Source organism: Prionailurus bengalensis, chromosome C2 (assembly GCF_016509475.1).
Source record: "Prionailurus bengalensis isolate Pbe53 chromosome C2, Fcat_Pben_1.1_paternal_pri, whole genome shotgun sequence".
NCBI classification, from domain to species: domain Eukaryota; kingdom Metazoa; phylum Chordata; class Mammalia; order Carnivora; family Felidae; genus Prionailurus; species Prionailurus bengalensis.
In genome coordinates, this window is record NC_057350.1 from 71,917,745 (window position 1) to 71,940,346 (window position 22,602).

Sequence of the window (22,602 nt, forward strand, 5' to 3'; positions counted from 1 at the left end):
AGCCACAGAGCAGGGATCAGAAACACTGCCACACTGCTACCAAAATATTAAAGGTCTTCATGATTCTAGTTGGCAAAAAAGTCTGTACATCTGACATCTGACACTTCTAATTCTCGCTTTTACCTTCCCAGTCTAGGTGAGAAAGCCACTGACATTTGAGATGATTCTTTTTTTTTTTTTAATGTTTATTTATTTTTGAGACAGAGAGAGACAGAGCATGAATGGGGGAGGGTCAGAGAGAGAGGGAGACACAGAATCCGAAGCAGGCTCCAGGCTCTGAGGTGTTAGCACAGAGCCCGATGCGGGGCTCGAACTCACGGACTGTGAGATCATGACCTGAGCCAAAGTCGGAAGGAAGCTCAACCGACTGAACCACCCAGGCGCCCTGAGATGATTCTTGAGTCACATATTAAGATCTGATTTAAGGATTCTTTCTAGGCTGTTTATTTTGTTCCATTGGTTGGTCTGTCTCTTAATGCTTGTACTAGTTTTGTATCTCTAAATTATTTAGATTTCAGTTTTAACCTGTGCCCAGTCATCTCAGAAAGGATTCCCCAAAAATAAGAATTAGATTTTTTTAGTGTAAACATTTTGCTGTCATGTTCAGACTTCTTCCAGTGTGAGACTATTTTATCTAGAAGTGTGAGACTACTTTATCTAGAATTGCTCATTTCTTTGACTCCCTGACCTTGGAAGCATGGGAAAAGCAGGTCTTTCTTTATCTGATTTTGCAGTAGGAACTAAAGACATCTGTCTCTGACTTTTAACGAATAACTCTTCACCAATTTTAAGATTTACCTTCGAAGTGTTCGTAGTATCCACAGATGTATATGATGATAGATCTTGATTTATGGATTCTCCTGAATAAAAAGTGATTAACAGCTCTTTCCAAAAAAAAAAAAAAAAAAGATTTACCTTCGAGGGCTTCAGTGCTGGAGAGACGAGGGAGAGATCAGATTATTTTCATTGTATAACCTTCTCTATCATATGCATGCATTACCAGTTCAAAAGAACAGTTAAAACAATTTTTAACAATTATCCTTAAAAAGGGTGAACATGAGTATATATCCTTTTAATTGTTGCTAAGAACCTTTGTTGAGGTAAGGGAAGCTTATGCTCTCCCCCTCGCCCTCTCTTTGAATTGGTCTAAAATGGTAGATTTCTTCACCTTGTATGTTCCCATAGGAGGTGTGTTGCCGCCAGACTGACTACTGGCAATTTGTGAAGGACATCCGATGGCTCAGTCCGCACTCAGCCCTTCACGTGGAGAAGGTAAGAAGTGAAAAGTAACCGCAGGGCCATGTTGTTTGATGTTCTGTCTGGAGAGTCTCCTAGGCTAGAAAGATGGCGTGTGTTAAGTTTCCTATTAACCGAGGAAAGGAAACTATGTCTGTAAGACTAATCTGGAGGGCTCGAGGGGAGGATTGTTTACTTAAAAAAAATAATAAACCTTACAAATACGTTTCTCCAGGCCTTTTTCTGTACTCTGGGGAAGAGATGAAAAAGTTTTGTTATCTTCAAAAGATCTGCATATTAGGAGGAGAATGAAGCTGTTCAAAATCCTAGGAAAATGGCAAGATTCCCTGAAGTAGTTGGGGAAGCAGGACTGAGATGCTGATAACTATGTGAGGAGAAGAGGAGCCATCAATTGGAAAGAAATGGAGATTTCTGGAAGCCAGCGTCAAATAGAGCCGAACGTGTTCCTGAACAACAGCTTTAGCTACCATTGTAGGACTTTACTCTCCTGAGTAAACAGGAGAGTACCTGTTAGCTTAGCTCAACAGAGTACCCTTCATTTCCAAGTAGGGAAATAGCTCATGGAGGTTAGTGACTTGGCCAGAGTTACACAGCTAGCTCCAGATCAGTCACTGCCAAATGTACATATCTATTTATTTAACTCTTCAGTATGGAAAATTTCAAATACATACAAAATTAATGAGAAAAACGTAATGAACCCTGAAATATCCATTACTCATCTTCAGTATCTGTTAATAGCTGGCAGTCTTATTTCATGTATATCCCACCTACTGCAGGTTCATCACTGAGATGATGTCAGGAGAAGTAATTTGTTTTTAAATGATCAGGGAACCAAATCACAAGATGTCAGACTGGCCCTTTTTGTGAAGAAAAGGCCAGAGCCCAGTGGTTTTTCTTATGTGGATTTTCTTTGTCCTTCTCACTTTATTTTTCTTACCACCACTCCCTCTCACCCCAGCTAACTTCCTCTTCTAAAATATATTGCCATAGTCATTTCTTCTTGGAAGCTGCCTGAAATTGCCATCCATACATGTTTTGCACTGAACCTGGGCTATGAGTCCTTGCTTTTGTTTATTTATTATTATTTTTTTAATGTTTGTATTTTTTGAGAGAGAAAAGAGAGAGCATGAGCGGGGGAGGGGCAGAGAGAGAGGGAGACACAGAATCTGAAGCAGGCTCCAGGCTTTGAGCTGTCAGCACAGAGTGTGATGCGGGGCTCAAACTCACAAACTGTGAGATCACGACCTGAGCCAAAGTCAGACATTTAACTGGCTGAGCCATCCAGGAACCCCAGACCTTGCTTTTAGAAATAGTCAAGTAGAAGGAGATTCCAAATAGAGAATGCTGTGACTACAGCCAGAAAGAGACACTCAGATGGCTTCTCTTTGGTGGAGAATCTTAGGTGGTGTCTTCCCAGATCCTTTCCCCCAGGTTTTTGTGCGTGATTTTCTAGAGGCCACCTAAAATGGAGGACTCTGTGAAAGAAGCCAAGAGGTCAAGTTTATCCCTCCTCAGAGTACCACAGGATCATGTCTCTTTGGAGTTAGAACATAAAGAGACAGATGTAGCAGCTTTGTCCTCTCCTGGAGCTGCATATCAGGTCTTAACTGCTTAGTCCCTCTGCAGTGGCCCAATCAGCAGTGGAACCACTAATCCCTTCATTCTTGCTCCTCCTTCAGTAACCTCTAAATACTAGCTGGAGGAAAAATATCTCTGATTGCTTCCTCTTCCCTTTCTCAGTTTGGTTCTCAAGTCATTAGGCCTCAGTCTTGCTGTCTTTACCAGGATGCATGTTTTGACTCACGCTTCTTTGCCTCCCAGTTCATCAGCTTGCACGAGAATGGCCAGAGCAGCACCGAAGGTGTGAGTGAGCATGCTGTTGCAAAGTTGTGGCTGCAGCATAGCTTGCAGTGCCACTGTCTCTCAGCCCAGCTCCGACCTCTGCTTGGGGATAGACAATATATCAGAAAATTCTACACAGGTAGGTGGAGGTCACTTAGCCAGGATTGTTGCATATACTTCTTCATCTCTTCCACTCTACTCTTCCTTTACAGACTGACTCTCACCCCAGAGCCCCATACTTTCACTTGGTGCCAATAGAGATTCTCAACAGAGACACACATCCAGTCTTCTCTCTCACCTCCTGTGTAAAACACAATCAGACTTTATGCTAAGGTATTCCCCTACCTCCATATACACAAACTGATGAGAAAAACCCCCATTTATGGAGAGTTTCCTGTGTGCCAATCACCGTTACATGCTTTTTATACATCTGATCTTCCCAATAGCCCCAAGACCTGGGTATTAATACCTCTGTTTTCCAATCAGAGAAGCAGAGCCCGAGGAGATTAGGTGACTTGGCCAAAGTCACCTAGAGCCAGGATTCAAATCTGGGACTTTATGACTTTGAAGCCTCTTGTTGTATCCTCTCTATTATACAGCATGTCACTTAGCCTATTTGTAGTAGTGTAGTAGTTACTATACTTTGTCACTGATTCTCCTTCTCTTTGTAGTGGTATGATTCTCCTCAGGTCATTTTTACCCTTTGTCTCCTTCCTTCCCTGAGCCCCTCCCAGGCTGTACAGGGAAGCTAAAGTTCTCCCTGTTGGGCTCTGTCACAGCAGTAGCTCTTCTCTTCCCAGATACCGCTTTCCTGCTAAGCAACGCCCACGTCACGGCCATGCTCCAATGCCTGGAAGCAGTGGAACAGAACAACCCCCGCCTCCTGGCTCAAATTGATGCATCTATGGTAAGGGGGCAAGGAGTTATCACTGTCTGTGCTGGGCCCCTGGACCTCATCATGGTACAACTCTCTGTAGCAAACTGCTTCTTTGCTTAGGCAGTTGTGAACTAAAAGTCTTTCATTAGGAAAAAAAAAATACTTCAAGAAGAAGGGGAGGTACTGTTAAGTATTTATTGAAGTAAAAAGTCTAAGCTTAGGTCTGTTTAAGGAGGGACGTGTCTTTTTTTTTTTTTTTTTTGATGTTTATTTATTTTTGAGACAGAGAGAGAGACAGAGCACAAACAAGGGAGGGGCAGAGAGAGAGGGAGACACAGAATCTGAAGCAGGCTCCAGGCTCTGAGCTGTCAGTGCAGAGCCCAACACAGGGCTTGAACTCATGAACCATGAGATCATGACCTACTCTGGCTGAAGTCAGACACTTAACCAACTGAGCCACCCAGGCTCCCTGGGAGATGTCTATTTTTTAAACCCTTTAAAAAAAATCCTTAGTCTGAGTAAGCATGTCCTGAAGGGTAGGCTTGACAAGCTGAGGGGAAGAGGATGATTTTGAATCAGGAGTAGGATTTATAGTGTCAGAACTAGTATGACCTGGTGTTACACAGGATCATTTTTGTCCTTGAAGTATAAAGATAGTTTTGTTGTTTATTGTTAACCCTTTGATTCACTTGCCCTATCACTAATATCAGTGCCTCAGTTAGAATGGAATCATAGGCCCTACTTCTTTTTGGGAGGGATCCCCTATCTCTCTTAGTTTTAAATTTCTTTATTTTTTTTTTAAGTTTATTTATATATTTTGAGGGGCACTTGGGTGGCTTAGTTGGTTAAGCATCTGACTTCAGCTCAGGTCATGATCTCATGGTTGGAAGGGTTTGAGCCTTTTGTTGGGCTGTGTGCTGATAGCTCGGAGCCTGGACCCTGCTTCAGATTCTGTGTCTCCGGCTCTTTCTGCCCCTCCCCCAATCATGCTCTGTCTCTCTCTTTTTCTCAAAGATAAATAAACATTAAAAAAAGTTTTTAAGTTTGGAGAGCCTGGGTGGCTCAGTCAGTTAAGCGCCTGACTTTGGCTCAGGTCATGATCTCGCGGTTTGTGGGTTCGAGCCCCATGTCGGACTCTGTGCTGACAACTCAGAGCCTGGAGCCTGCTTCAGATTCTGTGTCTCCCTCTCTCTCTGCCCCTCCCCTGCTCACATGCACTCTCTCTCTCTCTCTCAAAAATAAATAAACATTTTTAAAAAGCTTTATTAAAAAAGCTTTTTTTAATAAAATTAGTGGAACCACTAATTTTATTAGTGGAACCACTAAAAGCTTTTTATTAAAAAAGCTTTTTTTAATGTTTATTTATTTTTGAGAGAGAGAGCGAGAAAGAATCAGAGTGTGAGCAGGGGAGAGGCAGAGAGAGAGAGGGAAAGAGAGAATCCCAAGCAGGCTCCACACTGTCAGCACAGAGCCTGATGAGGGGCTTGAACCCACGAACTGCAAGATCATGAGTGGAGACGAAATCAAGAGTTGGATGCTTAACCGACTAGGCTATCCAGGTGACCCTCTTGGTTTTAAATTGTGATTCTTAGTTACCAGTACCAGGCTTGGTGCCAGGCACCATACATGCACCATCTCATTTAATTCTCACAGCTCTATAAGGTAGGCATTAATCTCATTTTATAAAGGAGACCAACTGAGGGACAGAGTAGATAAGTCACTTGCTCAAAGTTTATATGATATGAACCCTGATATGTCTGATTTCTGACTCTATGTGCATAGTCTTAAGAATTTTGTTATGCTGCTACTAAGATAAAGCCCTCCGGGTGTCCCATCTAGGACTCCAGTTTCAGAAGCTGTGGTGTATGGCAGGACTTCTAGGTTTTCAAAATTTCATGCTCTGATAGAGCAATAGAGTGGTATGCCATATCTACAGGCTCTGGCTGCAGTTCAGGCCTGCGGCCAAAGGTCAGCTTCCACCAGCATTACTATAGTGCTGAGTGCTCCTTCTCTGAGGGCCTCTGTCCTGGACTCCAACATGTGGGTTTTTTTTGTAGTTTGCCAGAAAGCATGAGAGCCCGCTGCTGGTAACAAAGAGCCAGAGCCTGACAGCTCTGCCTGGTTCCACGTACACTCCTCCAACCAGCTATGCTCAGCATTCCTACTTCGGGTCCTTCTCCAGCCTTCACCAGTCCGTACCCAGCCACAGCTCAGGTACGGGGGCAGGAAGGGTAATCATGACATGTATGCCGAGCCCCGGAGCAAGTAGAGGATTTTGTGGGTGCAAACAGGAAAGGTGTAGCTAGAGCTTTGGCTTGGTGCAGTTCGTCATATTTCATGTCTTGATAAAGGACATCTTAAAAAGTTATATGGCGACCAGTCTAAGATAATTCAATGGAATCATTAAAGTAACAGAGGAAAGAGATGTTTTTAGATTCCCCTGGATTTCTAATCCACGTTGCCAAGAAGACATTTCAATAATAATACCTAACACTTACTGAGCACCAACTGTGTGCCAGGCTCTGTTATATTTATATATATTATTTCATTTGATCCTCAAAATAGTCCTATGCAGTAGGTGTTGTTATTATTGCCCATTTTACAGATGAGGAATGAACACCAATTAACAATGAAGCTACTGTATCAAGAGCGCATGCTCTTATCTTACCTTACCTGGCTTACTTCCTTCTAAATAAGTTTTGTTAACAGAAGAGACTCATAAATATGGAGAAGAAACTGAGGGTTACTGGAGGGGTTGTAGGAGGGGGGGATGGGCTAAATGGGTAAGGGGCACTAAGGAATCTACTCCTAAAATCATTGTTGCACTATATGCTAACTAATTTGGATATAAATTTTTAAAAATAAAAAATAAAATTAAAAAAAAAAAAGTTTTGCTTACCTCACATAACGAACCTTTTCTGAGGTGGTACTGGGCACCCAGTAATGATAGGGAGGTAGGTCCTTAGTTGTAGAGAAGCCTTTCATATGTACCAAAGATTTCCAGCTCACCTTTTTCTTCCCTTTTATATCCTAGAAAGAAGATCGACTTCCTTTTCACTCTCTGGCCCTCCCCGGAAACCTCAGGAAAGCAGAGAGCACGTCTCACCAGCACAGGATCAACCTAGCCAAGCCTCACTGCTTCCAGCCTCTACGTTAGCCAGGGATTCCCCCTCAACTCCAAATGAGATGAGCTCTAGCACACTGACCAGCCCCCTAGAAGCATCCTGGGTCAGCAGCCAGAATAATTCCCCAAGTGATGCCAGTGAGGGGCCCGAGTACTTAGCCATCGGCAACCTGGACCCCCGAGGCCGGACCGCCAGCTGTCAGAGTCACAGCAGCAATGCTGAGAGCAGCAGCTCCAACTTGTTCTCCTCCAGCAGCTCGCAGAAGCCAGACTCTGCTGCTTCTTCCCTAGGCGAGCAGGAGGGAGGTGGGCAGAGCCAGCTGTCTGGTGTCCTTCGCAGGTCCAGCTTCTCAGAGGGGCAGACGTTCACTGTTACCAGTGGAACAAAGAAGAGCCATACTCGGTCCCATTCAGATACCAACATTGCCTCCAGAGGAGCCCCAGGTAATGATAGTCATCAGTCATAATGATAGTCATAAGTTAGTGACTTATGTTTCTGATGACATGATGGGTATCCTGCTTATAATGAAAGAGAGAAGTTTATAATGTTATATGAATACCCAAGAAATCGGAGAATATTTATATTTGTTCCTTTATACGTTGCTAACTAGTAAATGTTTTCCTGAATTCTTTCACCAGTTCCTTAGCATCAGAGGATAGTGTGGCTTGTTACAGTTTGAGTTTTTAATGTTTCTCTCTGGCAGAGGGGAATTACTAATGAGCTTTAAAAATAATCCCATTAAATTCCTCCCCTTTCTGTGATTCCTGAGAAGTTTGGTTAGGTGTCATACTAGTATGAGAGAGGCTAAGTGATATTGGGGTTTCCTCATTAAAACTAGGGATATAGTGAGTGTGGGATGATGTGATCTAGGAAACAAGTAGGTGGGGCTGGCCGTTGCATCACTAATTCAGGTTGGAAGGCCATCAGGTGAGGGGCCCTGGCCATTGGGCCCTCCCTCACACAAATAGCAGCTGCTAAGCAGAGCACAGCCTTGGCTCGAGAGAGGTGGGGCTCACTGCTTTTGCCATCTCCCTGCCATCTTCTGTCATGGGTTGTTAGTGTCTGGCAGGCTTTGGTTGGGTTTCATTTGTAGGAGAGTCTCCATAACAGCAAGTATAAGATGGATCTCTGTGCTCAGAGCCAGTTCTGGGTAGGAAAACCCCAGAAATAAAATATAGAAAATTTTGAAAAAGCAAAAGAGGAACATTTCCTTTGGCAACTGGAGCTGCCATTGATTTCTCTTTGTAATTTCTAGAAAGGTGAGAGCTGAGGCCCTCATCCAAAACTTCTGAGTGACAAACTTTTTTTTCCATTTTCCTCTCAAGATGCGGTTCTGCTTATTGGAACTCTTCAGGAAAAAAATTCCAAATCAAAGCCTGTCTTCCCACAAGCTTTCTTAGATGTGAAGAGTATTAGGGTTAGCGCCTCGCTTCACATCTCCTGCTGCTGGCCTACTGTCTGCTGTACTCCAGGCCACTGGTCTTTGAGCGTGGGATGCTTCCCTGCCCCCATTCTTGAATCCATGTGGATTCCAGAAACCATAGTAACCTGCATTGGGAAGGGGAGCAGAGAAAACCTAAGCAAAAGGGTCTGAGGGAGAGGGGGTCGTGTGTAGATTCTTGTATGAGTCAGCTACTATGGTTCAGTAGCTGAGTACTTCAGCACCAGGGTTCCCTCTTGGGAGTTAGGTCCCTACCTCCGCTAGATAAAAGGACACTCTTTTTCTCACTCTCTCTGTTCTCATTTCCTCTCTTTGGACTCTCCTCTGCACCTGTCTGTCTACATACAGGAGGCCCCAGGAATATCACCATTATAGTTGAAGATCCCATTGCAGGTTTGGGAGCCAGTCCTCCTTTCTGTCTGCCACCTCCTCCTCCTCCTCTGTGACCATCTTGCTTAGTTCAGAACCTCCTTTTCCATTCTGGTGTCAAATCAAGTCTGGCTAGTCTGGCCAGTCCTGCTATGATTCTTGGACCCGTCTCTAAAATGGCACCGATATTTTGCATAATATGTTTATTGCCCATGACTTCCAGATGCCTCATTTAGTCTCCCAATAGCTTCTGGGAGGTGGAGTCAAAATTTATCAATCCTGAAGGTGAAACTGAAGCCCAAAGGTGAAACTGAAGCCTGCTCTTTGTCTAAGGCATCATGATGAATCAGTGACAGAATTTTTCTTATAATTGAGTACTTATATTTTCCTTGAATTAACACCAGAATGTCTTTTTCCCCCCTTCTGTGGTCTTGGATGTGGATGCATGCTTTTTGCCTCTCCCAGAGTCCCATTTCCTTTTTCTTTCACCTATTTTCCTTCCTCTGTAAGTCCCACCCACCACCATTCCAGCCATTTTACAGGTTTTTTTCTAGTGACTTTGGTTTTCACGGTGATGTTGAAGATGAATATTGTGTTAAATTCGGGTTTATGGAGATATTAACAGTAGACTGTGTTTGCCAGACAGAGTGGTGAGGGAGGACTGAAAATGGTGGCCTCCTGCTAATGGAGGAAGCCACTGAGTATGTAAGCTTGGAAAAGAGAAGGTTAAAGAAGAGGAAGTTGACAGGACCACCATTTAGAAGAGCATTGTTATTTTTAAGGAGACGAGAAATTGTAAGAAGACAGATTTCAAGTGAGTGTGAGGAAATCTAAGAATTAAGAGTTGTTCATTTGAATGCGCAGCATCAGGAAGCAGTGAGCTCTAAGCAAAGTCTGGACGGCCTGCACATGTTGTAAAGGAATAGTGCGCTGGTGTTGGAGTTTGTGTTGTGCACTTACTTTGACTGGGGACCTTAAAGGAGGTCCCATCCGAGTCATAGTTTCTTAACCAAGGCATCATGGTGACTGCTGGTTTGTCTTTAGATCAGTAGTGAGGAGGAGAGCTCACTGCAGGGACCAGTAGAAATCTTTGAGACCCAAGGAAAACAGTTATCTCTTATCACAGAGTAGCATTTTTTTTTAATGAGAGGAGCAGCTGACAAGTTGGCACCCTCTGTGGGGGGAAATGGTTGGCTGCGGCTCATTCACTCTCCCAGAGCATCCTGCTCATTTCTCAGGCATCCACCTGCTTTTCTGCCTGCCCTTCCTTCTGTAGCAGTGGGAATTTTGTGTTTTCCTTGGGAGAATATCAGTTTCTCATTTCCTACGAGCCCTGCCTACTACTATTTCTCTACTCCCAACTCTCATCGTTCCTTAAAAACTTCTACCCAGCCAGCCGCTTCCTACTTTGCCAGGCTTCTCTTTAAACCTTTCCTTTTCTTCTCCAATAAGGCTGGGCCTATAGCCCTGTGGCTGATCCCTTTGGATACAGGGCCATTGTCCTTGGCTTCTCTAGCATTGTCTTGATGCCTCCTTAAAGGACGTTGCTGGATTTTATTTTGTTTTTCAGCTAATTGAGAAGTGAATTAAATTTGTAGGTGTGACAACTTTCAAGTTCATTTCAGGTTCAAGAGAGGCCATATCCTAGTATTTCCCTAGTGTGACCATTCTGAGATTGTTTAATCAAGGTTTCAGAGAAGTTTCAGTGTGCTTATCTTTGTTTTACCATGTGAGGACTGTTATCTACATTGGTTTTTATCAAGAGGATAGAAATTGGCCAATATTCCTAGAACATTTGGTAAGAAGATGGAAGAACAAAGAACTGAATTCATGAGTCTACTTTGATTTGATTCTTTCCACCTTTGTGTTGCTGCATCTTGGGTTATGTTTTCTCTTTTCCTCTTAGAAGATACTGACTCCCCATCTCCCTTCCTCCATGTGTTCCTGCATTCTTGGACCGTTCCCTGTTGCTGCGCCATCTCTCTCCTGTTTGGGAGGGCATTGGGAATGGGAGCAGTTAAATACTGAAACTCCGAAGTTGGGAATGTATCTGTTGCTCACCTCGTATGTGTGTTTTTACTCCCTGGTGGTCACTGACACTAGAATCCTGCAATGATAAGTCGAAGTTGAGAGGTCCCTTGCCCTACTCTGGCCAAAGCAGTGAAGTCAGCACACCCAGCTCTCTGTACATGGAGTATGGTAAGTGAGCACTAGGAAGGCCAGGGCTGCAGCTGTGTCTTTTCTCTGCTCTCCCCTTGTGCCTGCTAAGGTCTGAGCTGTCTAGCCCATGTCAGCTCTGGGGAGGGTACACACCATACAGTCTCACCCTTCCTATCATCATTTCCAGCCCCCGTGCTAGAAATCACACTGCCCCACCATTTTTCTTGCTCCTTTCTGACTTAGGGGTCCCACGCTCTCGTATGCTGTGGGTGTTATCACCATGAATGTCTGTTGATCCAAATGGAATGGCTCTCTGAGTGGGTGAGAGAGGGACCTTGAAAGGAGGCCTATGAGTGTTGGGGCTGAATTATGAGAAGATAAGCTCCACAGGAGGAGCTTATCTATTTGTTTCCTTGTCTGATTCTCAGCACAGGTTTTTAGGGTTTTTTGTAGGGTAGGAGGGCAAGTATCTCTTCTTTAAATTTTGATGGTAAAAGGATTGTCTCTGGGCTCTCTTCTCTTATTCTACTATTCTTTAACCAAGAGGCTTAGTGGTCTGGGATTCTGAGATTCAGAGAAATTCCCTTAGAAGGTAGACCTCTTCTTTCCAGCCTGTTAACCTGGGAAAACTTGGGCGCATCTTTAGTGCTAAAATCATCAGACTTCTCAAAGAAGCTTGTCTGTTACAGATTCACTTTCTAAGTCAGAGTTTTTCACATGCACATTCCATTTTCCCACAGAGGGTGGTCAATATCTGTGCTCAGGGGAGGGCATGTTCCGAAGACCATCAGAGGGACAGTCCCTCATCAGCTATCTGTCTGAACAAGACTTTGGAAGCTGTGCAGACCTGGAAAAGGTAAGGGATCTAAGAGGCTACTGAAGAGCTCGTGAGAGATCTGGACTGAGGGCCCACAGAGCCATTTCTTCTAATGAGGTTTGGGTACATAGTAGTAACATGAGCAAAGACCACAGTAAAGACAAGTTCAAGCTAAGGATAAGCTCAACACTTTCCATCTCTGGAGAACTTTTCAGGGACTATATGCTCCTCACTGAGTCCAAAACTGTTACTGATTTTCTCTTAGAAGCTACCTTGGGCAGAGAAATACTTTTTAGACACATGATTATTGTTTCCCTGACCCTGGAAGCTTAGGTTAAAAATTGTTTCCAGAATCAACTTCCATATTTTGTTCTAAGGCTCAGATATATAATAAATAATGTCCCTGTGACATTTTGTAGCTTAAAAGCACTTTATCTTGAGATTTATGTTTACCTTAATGCTTTGTATACAGGGATATGGCTTAGGAAAGACCTTGATATTAAATTCTGGACTTTTTCTCTATCATTTTTATGTAAAGTAGGACAGGAGGGCCAGGCATGACAGGTTTGAGAGCAAAGAGAATGTAGAACAGTTTTTTTGGCCATCAGCTTTCCTTATAGTGGAAGTGTTCATTTCCCCTGAGTGTTTTGAATAAAAGCAGCACATGTCTTAGAAGCTCTCCTTTCCAGGGGCTCCTGGGTGACTCAGTTGGTCAAGTGTCTGACTTTGGCTCAGGTCATGATCTCGTGGTTCATGAGTTCAAGCCCCACATCGGGCTCTGCTGTCAGCACAGAGCCTGCTTCAGATCCTCTGTCTTCCTGTCTCTTTGCCTCTCCCCTGCTCGCCATCTCTCAAAAATAAATAAACGTTAAAAAAATAATAAAAAAGGAAGCTCTACTTTGTCAGCGTTACAATCAGTGAGGTGTTCAACGTATCTAACCCCTTGCTAATCAACTTCTTTGGTGCTCTCCTTTCCCTAGGAGAATGCCCATTTCAGCATCTCAGAGTCCTTGATTGCTGCCATTGAGCTAATGAAGTGCAACATGATGAGCCAGTGCCTGGAAGAAGAGGAAGAGGAGGAAGAAGACAGCGATAGAGAGATCCAGGAACTGAAGCAGAAGATCCGCCTTCGTCGCCAGCAGATCCGTACCAAGAACCTGCTCCCTGGGTATCAGGAGACTGAGCACGGAAGTGAGTGAGGCTGTGAACTCCTCAGTTCCACTTCTGCAGGGAGTTAGGATAAGACTTGGTACCTTGTGGGCTTCCTTTTTTGTCTCACTTTCAACTGTTATAACCCAGCTAAGGGTTCCTCTGCTGTCAGAAAGAATTTTTATGTTGTAATTTTTTTCCTGCCAGACCCAGAGTCCTGGAGTTTATCTATTTCCTACCTCAGAAATATCTTCCAAAAAATAGGTTTCTGATATGAGAACTACGACTGCTGGTCCCAGAGTCACTTCCCAGATAGTAGTACCTTCTGTTTACCTGAAACTTTCAAAATGTCATGAATAAAATGGGGAATAGTCAACAAGAAGAGCTAGTTTCCATTTCCCCAGCATCACTCCCAGCCAAGTTTCTATTCACTTCTCTGTTGAAGTCACACCAGGTCCCTTTCATTGTGACCCTAGGATAGGAGACCACTGTCTGTCCTGTTCATTACCTTTTTTTTTTCTTTTTAAAACATAGCAGGCTTTCAGGTCACTTCTAACAGCTCCCAGTTTAGTTCACGTGATTCAGCGCAATTCTCTGACTCTGGCTCTGCTGATGAGGTTGACGAATTTGAAATCCAAGGTAAGAAGTGACACTTTATTTCAAGCAACTTTCATTGCCTGACTCTTTGAATTTGAAGTCGTAGACTGAGAAGCTTTCTTTAAGTATAGACAATCTTCATAATGGTACATTATGGAATGTTGTTAGTAACTGTGAGAGGAAGCCTCTCTTGCTAAAAACACAACTCCTTTAGTAAAATTTAAGCAGAAAAAGAAGTGCTTCAGGTAGAGGGGCCTGGCTGTTGAAGTCACCTTGATGGGTCTCCTCAATTGCACCTTTCTCTTGGATTTTCACTCTGATTCCTCCTGGTAAGAGCCTACGGCTGGCCTATACTTGCATGAAATTAGAATCTTATTCTCTTATGTTCCATAACACAATCAAAATTGTTTCAAAATGTTTAAAAGGAACTTTGTTATAATCCTAAGAGAAAAGGACAAAAAGAGTCATTGGGGGGGGGGAGGGAAAAAAAAATCAAGTTTACAAAGTAGAGCTTTTTCTGTCCTACCAGTGCTAACTTGCTTAGCAGAATCACCGACCCTTGTTGTTGTTATTGTTGTTGTAAGCATATGCATAGAGAACAGGAGGGGTTCTAATCTGGGAAGGCAGTTCTATTAAATCATGTTAACTCATGACTAATGGATTAATCCATTCCTGCAAATCATAGATTTCTTCAGGTTCCCATCAGTGCCACAAACAAACAAACAAACAAACAAACCAAAAAGCAGTTCATAGTCACAAGTTTTCACCCATGGGTGAAACTAAGAGTTATTTCCTTATGGAGGTGAATTGACTCTATAATTCTCCATGGTAAGATGGTGATGAATACATGTTTTATAGATCTGTTTATATCAATCTAGAGAATTGATGTAATTCACTTTTCACCTGCGCAGACCTCCAGTAGTAATCGAAACCTGGTGGTAGCTGGATTTCTTCCCCATTCAGAAATACAATTTTATACATATTTTTCCAGGTGTCTAGGAAGTCTTCCTTCTGTGTTCTCTTTAATATGTCTGATTTCTTTTCATGACAATAATAGCCACTTAAAACTCCATTTTTTTTTTTTTTTTGGTTTGTTTGTATGTGGTTTTCCAACATTTCTCCAATTCTCTGATACCAACTGAGTATCCTGACAATTCAATTCTGACATTAACTCCTGGAGTTAGGATAGACTCCACAGGGTAAGGTCTCAGTCCCACAGGGCACTCCCACTTCATATGCCAACCACAAATGGGGTCACCATGTTACCTACTCTTCTCCGTAGCCAACTACAAATTCAGGGGTTCCTAAGACACCTCCCCAACTCAGGTTCCATAATTTGCTAAAATGACTTACAGAACTCATGAAAACACTAGACTTAAGATTACTTTTTATTATAAAGGATACAAATAAATGGTCACATGAAGAGATACTTAGTGCAACACCCCAAAGTTTTCTGAGCGCAGGAATCTCTTTGTCCATGTGGTCAGGGTGTGCTATACTCCCAGTACATCAATATATTCACCAACCAGGTAGCTCTCCCAAACCTTATCATCACAAGTGAAAACACTTTATCAAGGTTTCATTACATAGGTATGCACGAGTGCTTAAAGCAGCCATTGATGATTGAGCTCAATCTGCACCCCCTCTCCCTTTTTGAGAGTTTGGGGATGGAGCTAAAAATTCTAATCCTTTAATCTGGTGGTTGGTTTTTCCTCTGGCAGCCAGCCCCATCCTGAAATTACCTGGATATTCCTCAACAGTCACCTCATTAGCATAAACTCAGATATAATGGAAAGGCGCTCATTATGAATACAAAGACATTCCTATCACTCTGGAAATTATAAAGGTTTTAGGAGCTCTGTGCTGAAAACTAGGCAGAGACCAATTATATATTGTTTTTCATATACCACAGTCTGTGTTTGGCTTGATCTCCAAATTAGAAGACAATAAAAGTGTTCTGCCCTTTCTCTTGGAATCAGCAGTTAGAATTTCATGAGGGTAATATTAAGGTAAATTCACAACACTGCTTCACTAGGTGTGGGGCAGTCCAGGTGACCACTAAGTCTGTTCCTTGCAACAAAGCAAGGGGCCAGAGGAAGCTGTTCAGTCTGGAAGGAACCAAATTTGAAATAGCCTGCTTGGGAGTGGCATGAAGTGCACTCTGTTGGAAACTGTTGTTGCCTTTTTGGCCCCAGAGGAGTTGTTTAGTCAGCTAACTCTAATCAGTTCAGGATGGAAATCCCTAAAGGAAAAGACCTCGGGGTAGGGTTTCTCAGCCTCTAGGCCAGATAGTTCTTTGTTGTAAGAGACTGTCGTGCATTGTAGAATGTTTAGCATCATCATCAGCCTCTACCCAATTTACCTACAAGGGTAGAAAATCTCCTCTGGTTGAGAACACTACCTTAGGAGGTCTTTAAGACCAGGCTGGTTTGGGGAAATAGCAATAACTATCTCCCAAGCAATACTGAGCACCTTTCTGTGGATGTAACTTCCTAAAAGCAGTTTTACCTTTTGGAGCCAAGTCAAGTCCTGATTCCAGGAACATGTGGTATAGAACTGTCATTCTCATTGATTTACTTCCTGTCTGAATACTAAAGGGCCCCCTTTTATAATCATTATCACAGATGGTAGCGAAGGATCTAACCTGACTCACATGTCAAAGAACGGACTCTCAGTGTCAATGGCATCGATGTTTTCAGGTAGCTTGTGTTGGAAGTACGGGTGTGCTCATACATGCATGTGTGTGAATGTTTGCATCACCTTTTGTACATTCTTGATCTTGTGACACCTGTCTATAAGGTTTGGAGAACTAGCTGGGAAAAGCCAGACTTGAGCCAGCTAGGAGTAATTCAAATACTCATTTTCTTCTTCTTCATAGGACCTCCAACAGTCCTCCTCACTGAGATTGTCCTTGCTGATCCCTCCCTACAGTGACATTTATAGACTAAGTGGTGATTGTGGCTGATGGAGGTAGTAGGCAGTTTAGAAAGCAACGGTCAGGTGAAGAAATTTTAGTTCAAACCAACAGCTAAGCTACTGCCACACATTCAGACAGCAAAAGTCCGATAGAATAATGTGAAAGCATAATATGTCTTTAGAGTTTTGAATTTGCAGAGCCATTTGCAGAAAGTGATCCCTTCTTGGTACTTTGTATATAATTAGGATTTACTGCTATAAATGTCTGGCCTTAGTAATTTCTTTGTGATTCAAGCAAGTAGGCTTTCTGTAGGTGCGGTTAACTGAAAGTAGCAGTTTTCTACTCAAAGTGGTTTTAAAACACACAATAGCAAAACTCAGGATTTATTAAACACTTTATTTTTTTCTAAATTTTTATAATGTTTATTTATTTTGAGAGAGAGAGAGAGCTCATGCATACATAATTGTGAGCACAAGCAGGGAAGGGACAGAGAAGAGAGAGAGACAGTCCCAAGGAGGCTCCGTGCTGTTCAGTGCAGACCCCAATGCTAGGCTCAATCCCAAGCACCTTGAGATCATCACCTGAGCTGAAATCAAGAGTCCAACACTCAACTGACTGAGTCACCCAGGCGCCCCTAAATAGTTCATTTTAACTGTCAATGTAATCAGCCACTAGAATGTGAAATAAGTAGGTAAGATCAGATAAAGATTTGGAGAAAGGAAAGTATTTACTTTTTCTTTTTTCCTGAACTGTTGTAATTTATTCTAACATAGTCTTCCCTTGCTTGACACGTAATTATCCTATCACTTTTTTTTTTTTTAATTTTTTTTTTCTTTCAACATTTTTATTTATTTTTTTGGGACAGAGAGAGACAGAGCATAAACGGGGGAGGGGCAGAGAGAGAGGGAGACACAGAATCGGAAACAGGCTCCAGGCTCTGAGCCATCAGCCCAGAGCCTGACACGGGGCTCGAACTCCCGGACCGCGAGATCGTGACCTGGCTGAAGTCGGACGCTCAACCGACTGCGCCACCCAGGCGCCCCTATCCTATCACTTTTTAACTGGTCTCTTACGTGTTTACAACCACAGTCCTTTTGCAGGTGCATTTATTGACTGTCAGCCATTTCTCTGTCAGAGCATATTCAGTCTGCTTTAACCATAAGGCGTACTTTTATTTGGTCTCCCTGGCATCTTTTCTTTAAAGCTTTTAAAATACATTTTTATACTTTTTAAAAATACATTTATATATTTTATATACATGAAACATTTTTCAACTAAAAGACTATACTTTTTCTTGTGCCCTATAATCCCACCACATTATGGGAGTTGAAGGGAAAGCAATCAGAACAAGCCTCTTTCAAAAGAAGTGGCTTGTTTTACCTTATTTCTACACACAGATTCTTATTTATGAGAGTATAATTTATAATTCATCTTTCTTTACACTACATTTCCTTTTTGCTTTCTGTTGCTTTTCCTCTGCTTCTGGTTTATTAATGGTATGAAATTCTTTTTAAAAAGTGTCATTATACTTCTCATTAGCAATCTTCCTGATTACATCCAGAGGTTTACAGATGTGTTTCTTTTTGATCATCTTAAGTGATATATGCTATTGAAGAGCCTCTGAGTATACGATCAGATTAAAATCCATAACACCCTTGGGAAAATTTAAGTGCTTAAGCATCCTATCATGGACATCATCTATCATGAATACTCTGCATATTGTAATACTCTACTTGATATAATCACATTTCTTAGATCCTGATTCATTGAGTAGACCATATGGAACAGAAGTGTTTCTGAAGGAAATAGATGAATAATTTTTAGCAAATTTATCGACTTGTGGAACCATCACTATAATCTAGTTTTAGAACATTTTTATTATCCCAGTAAGATTCCTTATGCCCATTTACAGTTAATTTCCCTTCCTATGGGGTGCCTGGGTGGCTCAGTTGGTTAAGCGTTCAACTTCAGCTCAGGTCATGATCTCACAGTTCCTGAGTTCGAGCTCCACGTTGGGTTCTGTGCTGACAGCTCAGAGCCTGGAGCCTGCTTCTGATTGTGTGTCTTTCTCTCTCTCTGCCCCTTCCCCATTCATGCTCTGTCTCTCTCTCTCTCAAAAATAAACACTAAAAAATTTTTTTTAATTTCCCTTTCTACCCCAAGCCGCAGTTCACTGCTCATCTTTCTGTCTCTATAGATTGCCTTTTCTGAACATTTCATATAAATGGAATAATACAATATGTGATCTTTTGTATCTGGCCTCTTTCACTTTATCAATTTCTTTCTATGGTACCTGCCAAATTGGTATGAGATCATTTATAAGCTCCCAATCCCAGTCTTTACAACTTCTTTAGTTTTAGAGTTTTGTTTTTCACTGCTCCTTCCCCTTTTATTATAGCTTCATCAGTTGTTCTTTATCTTCCTTCATAGATTCTTCTAGAATTTCAGTCTTCCACATGCATGTCAGGTCCCAGTCAGGAGACAGAAGTCACAGAGTAATTTGAATAGGGAAGGTTTAAAATAAAGAATTATTAACTATCGTGGTGGACTGAAGTAATGGGAGCCTGGCTCGTAAGGAGTGAAAACAACTCTAAAGTATACAGGGATAGCAGATATAGGTAGCAGTCAGTATGCCTAGGACTGAGGTGGAGCACCGGGGAAGGAACAAGTATAGAAGAGGACCATATCTGCAAGGCTGAGATCCAGACCTCCTGGCTCACTAGAGGTGGAGAAATTCACTGAGGCTGCAGAGCTGCCCTAAGAGAGTGCCTGGGAATGCTGTCTATGAGAGGTGCCATGCCAATGGCACCAGGAAACCATTCTGTGGAGTGCTGGCGGAGGCTGCCCCTAGGGAAGTGCTGTGCCTCAGAACTCAAGAGATGCTGGGGGAAGTGCGCCATGGGAGGTGCCAGGCCTGTGGCTCCTGCTTTGCCAAGAGGTACTGGGGAAGCAGTTTATGAGAAGTACCACTAGTGGCATTCTGCTTCAAGGCCACCTTCATGAAGGCCTGCCTCCCTAAGGGAAAAGTCACATGTACTACAGGAGTCTGCCTAGAGGAGTACCACCAAACTCAGCAAGAGAAATTCCTGCCTCCTCCAGTGTCCCTCCAGTGCCCTCTACTGACAAAACTTAACATGGTGCCAGCTGGCAGAAGGCTGCTGTTTGAGTCCAGCTCCATTATCATAGAGCCAACAAAAAGAAGGGCAGGTTTGGAGCTGAAAGGCAATAGATTTTTAACTGGCACAATATATAGAGAAAGAAGTTCACGAACTGTATTTTCCAACAAGTTTTTAAGTTCTGTCCAAATCAAGGTAACCAGTGCTTCTCCCCACACTGCCCTTTTAAATACATTTTTTTTTTTTAAAAGCAGAATAATTGTGAGTTTCCATTTTAAAAAGTTTCCTCTCCAGTCAGCTGTTACAGATAATTCATTGGAGTTGGATATCCAAATGTGTTGGGTGTCACCTTATCTGCTGGAAGAAAAGCAGGAAGGAAACCAGCGTCAAACTGGCCAGTGAATTCTGAAGTCGACTCTCTTCCTGTGCCTTACTTTGTTTAAAAATTTGCAGATTTTGCTAGGGTACCAAGGTTTTAACCCTTTCTTTCCTGATCATCCCAATACCAGTGTCTGGACATGGAAAAATTCTTTTTATAGCATGTCATTTTTTAATTGTTTTTATAATTCTGATTTTATTTTTTCAGTCAGTAGCAATAGCTTTATCTAAAGCATCAGAAACATTTGAAATCAGTTCTCTTAGAAAAAAAATACTTGTCAAATAATTAATTGAAAGTTTCATAATTATGTTAACTTCCATCCAATTGAATGGCCTTCTCCTCTGTTTACTCATTAATATTCTGTCTTATAGCCTGGTCTACTTTTATCCAGATCCTTGAGTAGTGTTTCCACCACACTAACTTAATTATATGTTTGAACTGACCAGAGAGTCCGCAGAATGCAGCAGAGGCCCAGTACCCACGGGGCCTTCAGGGTACTTGGCCAGTGTCAGGTGTCTCTTTTGAGATCAGATACTGCCTCCCCCTCTCCATTCTCAGGGGAAGATCGTCACAGCCAAACCTGTGTGGTCTTCCCCACTCTTGGAAGTATTCATGATTATCTAGGAAGTCATCGTACCTCTGGTAAAAAAGAAGAAACATGGTAAAGTATGATGTGACTGTACGTTCCAAAGAGCAGAGAATGATTATTTTTCTCTTGAAGAAAACATGACTTTGCTCTGTGAGGTTGAAGAGCTGCTAAATAGCTTTTTGAAGCCAGTGGTTTCCTTAACAACCATGAATTATCACCACTTCTCTCTGATGCTCAGTGTTTTCTCTAATGGCCTAACCCTACAGTAACAACATTGGTCAGCTCTTTATTCAAGGATATCTGTCTATGATTTTCTCTCATTTTTCCTTTTCTATCACAAAGCAAAAATTTGCTTTTTGCTTTTAGCCAATTAATCATTTATTTAGAAAATATTTTCTGAAAACTTATTATGTAGAAAACACTTCAGAGTTATAAGGACAAGACTATGTATAAATCCAAGGCAGTGTAAGTGTTATTCAAATGAATGCTACAAGCTAAATGGTCTGTGAAGGTCTACTATTGCCTAGAATTTTTTTCTTCACTGGTGTTCTTTAGAATGGAATAGACAACTAGCACTGTATTGAGATCTGGATTTTGGTGGTACAAATTCATACAGAAAATATATACACAAACTTCTTTGTTAATAAAAATAGGATTTGTTATTTACTTGTCAGAAATTTTTTTGTTGTCTTAAATTTTTCTGTGCTTAACATATGAAAATTCACTGACAGATTCCAATTCTGTTCTCTCACTTGTGTATATAGCTTTGAAAACATTGATTTGTTAGGAATATTACCTGAGTATACAGGGCTTATATACAGTGCCCTGTATTATATATTTTTAGGGCCAAAACAGAAGAGTTAGACATGCTCTCATTTCCTTATAAGGAGATTTCATGATCTAGTGGCATATACAAAAATATATACACAAAGGAAATGTGAAGAACAATTGAGCTACTCATGGCCAGTTGCAGAGTGATGCCATGTAAGCTTTAGTGCTCTGTTGAGGGGCTCACATGCAGTAGATTGATCATTGTGTAGCTTTCTTTCTTTTTCTTTTTTTTTAAAATTTTTAATGTTTATTTATTTTTGAGAGGGGGTGGGGAGAAAAAGACAAACATGAGCAGGGGAGGGGCAGAAAGAGAGAGACACAGAATCCGAAGCAGGCTCCAGGCTCTGAGCTGTCAGCACAGAACCCGACGTGGAGCTCGAACTCAGGAACTGTGAGATCATGACCTGAGCTGAAGTTGGATGCTTAACCGACTGAGCCACGCAGGCGCTCCAATCGTTGTGTATCTTTAATCAGGAAAAGAATGTCTTTTCACTGGGCATCAAAGGAAATGAAGGATGAGACTTACCAGAACAGTCTCGTTTTCATAACTTGAATACACTCTATCTTCCCTCCTCAAACATGACTGCTATACTTCACATTTTCCCCATCAAACATATTTGAGAAGATGAGGTCTCTGGAGGTTCAGGCATATCATTTTTAGAAATCCTTTTCAAAATCCTTTATGAGAAATAGGCTTTGGAAAGTCTGCCGTATTTTCCTGCAATTATGCCTGAAAGTTCAGTAGAAAACATCATGTTGAATATCTCCATGAAAATGTGTTGGTTACCAGGCATCTTCAGGGAGCTGCCAAGTCATAGAGAACTTCTCTTCTTTACTGTGCCGCCAGACAAAAAGGAAATCTTTCCATGAAGCTTTTATAAGGATGCAGAAGACTTTGCATTCAGGAGTGATAGCAGTAGTGGTCAGATGTTAGGAGCAAAGTTCCAGTTCCACCTAACATTTAATGAGTTACTTCTGTGATCCAATTTCTGTGTTAAGTACTGATTTTGATATAAAAAAGAGCTAGACAGAGCTCTTACCTCAGAGTTTATCATTTAAGAGGGCTTGAGATTGAGAGAATGAAGGAGAGATTGGAGTATTCTTTGTGTGTTTGTGTTGATAGAGGGTATGTCCCT

At 42.0% G+C, this 22,602-nt stretch overlaps 1 protein-coding gene across 10 annotated transcripts in view; it reads left to right on the top strand.

Moving 5' to 3' along the window:
- The window catches only part of RUBCN (rubicon autophagy regulator), a 58,246-nt gene that overhangs the window by 25,976 nt on the left and 9,668 nt on the right, over positions 1–22,602 (top strand). The window contains exons 3-13 of one of the 10 annotated variants that reach the window (XM_043594402.1): positions 1,186–1,272; positions 3,079–3,238; positions 3,900–4,006; positions 6,034–6,190; positions 7,011–7,544; positions 8,891–8,935; positions 11,015–11,110; positions 11,812–11,927; positions 12,869–13,079; positions 13,572–13,676; positions 16,259–16,333. In XM_043594402.1, coding sequence (XP_043450337.1) covers positions 1,186–1,272; positions 3,079–3,238; positions 3,900–4,006; positions 6,034–6,190; positions 7,011–7,544; positions 8,891–8,935; positions 11,015–11,110; positions 11,812–11,927; positions 12,869–13,079; positions 13,572–13,676; positions 16,259–16,333 — 1,693 coding nt within the window. The remainder of the gene's footprint in view (positions 1–1,185; positions 1,273–3,078; positions 3,239–3,899; positions 4,007–6,033; positions 6,191–7,010; positions 7,545–8,890; positions 8,936–11,014; positions 11,111–11,811; positions 11,928–12,868; positions 13,080–13,571; positions 13,677–16,258; positions 16,334–22,602) is intronic. The other 9 variants (XM_043594404.1, XM_043594405.1, XM_043594406.1 and 6 more) reach the window with 9 other exon arrangements.